We start from the raw sequence: 950 nt of genomic DNA, 5'->3' as shown, positions 1-950 counted from the left end.
CCGATGAGATTCTTGCATTGATACTTGCAATTGTTCGCAGGGGTCGCGCACTCGTCCACGTCTGGAACAAGGATGAACGTGTTTCGAATCGATCGTTACGATTGAAAATAATTGAATCTATATTTTACTATAATAAAATATAGAAGAAGATAAGACAAGAGACCTATGCAGTGTCTCGCGTCGGGAGCCAAAGTGTAGCCATAAGGGCAGATGCATCTGAAGGAGCCAGGGGCGTTGTGGCACCGGAAGGCGCATTGATTGCCCAGCTCGAGACACTCGTTCACGTCCTCGCAGATCTGGTTCACTCCCGGGGTGAATCCTTCGTTACACGAACACTCGAAACCCCCGTCGATGTTTGTGCACGTCCCGTTGCCGCATATGTTCTGCTGGGACAGGCATTCGTTGTTATCCACGCACCGTCTCCCACTCGCGTCCAACATGTAGCCAGAGGGGCACTCGCATCTGAACGAGCCATCCGTGTTTATGCACTCGCCACCCGCGCAAGCGTCCGGCATGAAGAGGCACTCGTTCAAGTCGATCCCTGTGTCGTCCCTGCCCGGTCCCTCGGGGCACAACCTTTTGAATTCCTCTGGACGAAACAGACAACAACGGAAAATTCGATCGAGATCGTTCTCTTTCTCGCCCAACATGGGATCAAGATTATATTTAATTACCGCTATCCTCCGGAGGACACTGTTCGCAGTATTTCCCCCATGCCTTGCCCATGGTGCAACAACAGTGTTTCTTCGTCATCGCCCCCGTTCTGGGGAAGGAACATCGCCCCCTCAGGTGGTGGCCCACGTATCGGTCGAAACACAGATCCTCCCTGACGTCGATGCACCTCATCGAGTTCGGCTTGTCGCTCAATCTGTATCCGACGGGGCACTCGCAGATCACCCCACCCTCCGTGTTGATACACCGCCCGTTTTCACAGATTTCTTCGGTCGTCA

The 950-nt window shown here is 53.1% G+C and overlaps 1 protein-coding gene across 1 annotated transcript in view; it reads right to left on the bottom strand.

The window, feature by feature from the left end:
• Window positions 1-950, bottom strand: part of LOC102672532 (fibrillin-2-like) — a gene marked incomplete at its 5' end in the record, with an annotated part of 14,416 nt that overhangs the window by 2,928 nt on the left and 10,538 nt on the right. The window contains 3 exons of the mRNA XM_006615067.1: window positions 1-61; window positions 164-589; window positions 675-950. Of these exons, the coding sequence (XP_006615130.1) occupies window positions 1-61; window positions 164-589; window positions 675-950 (763 nt within the window). The remainder of the gene's footprint in view (window positions 62-163; window positions 590-674) is intronic.

Source organism: Apis dorsata, unplaced genomic scaffold (assembly GCF_000469605.1).
Source record: "Apis dorsata unplaced genomic scaffold, Apis dorsata 1.3 scaffold_215, whole genome shotgun sequence".
Taxonomy (NCBI): domain Eukaryota; kingdom Metazoa; phylum Arthropoda; class Insecta; order Hymenoptera; family Apidae; genus Apis; species Apis dorsata.
The sequence above is the reverse complement of the archived record's forward strand: the minus strand, read 5'-3'. Positions and strand labels throughout refer to the sequence as shown.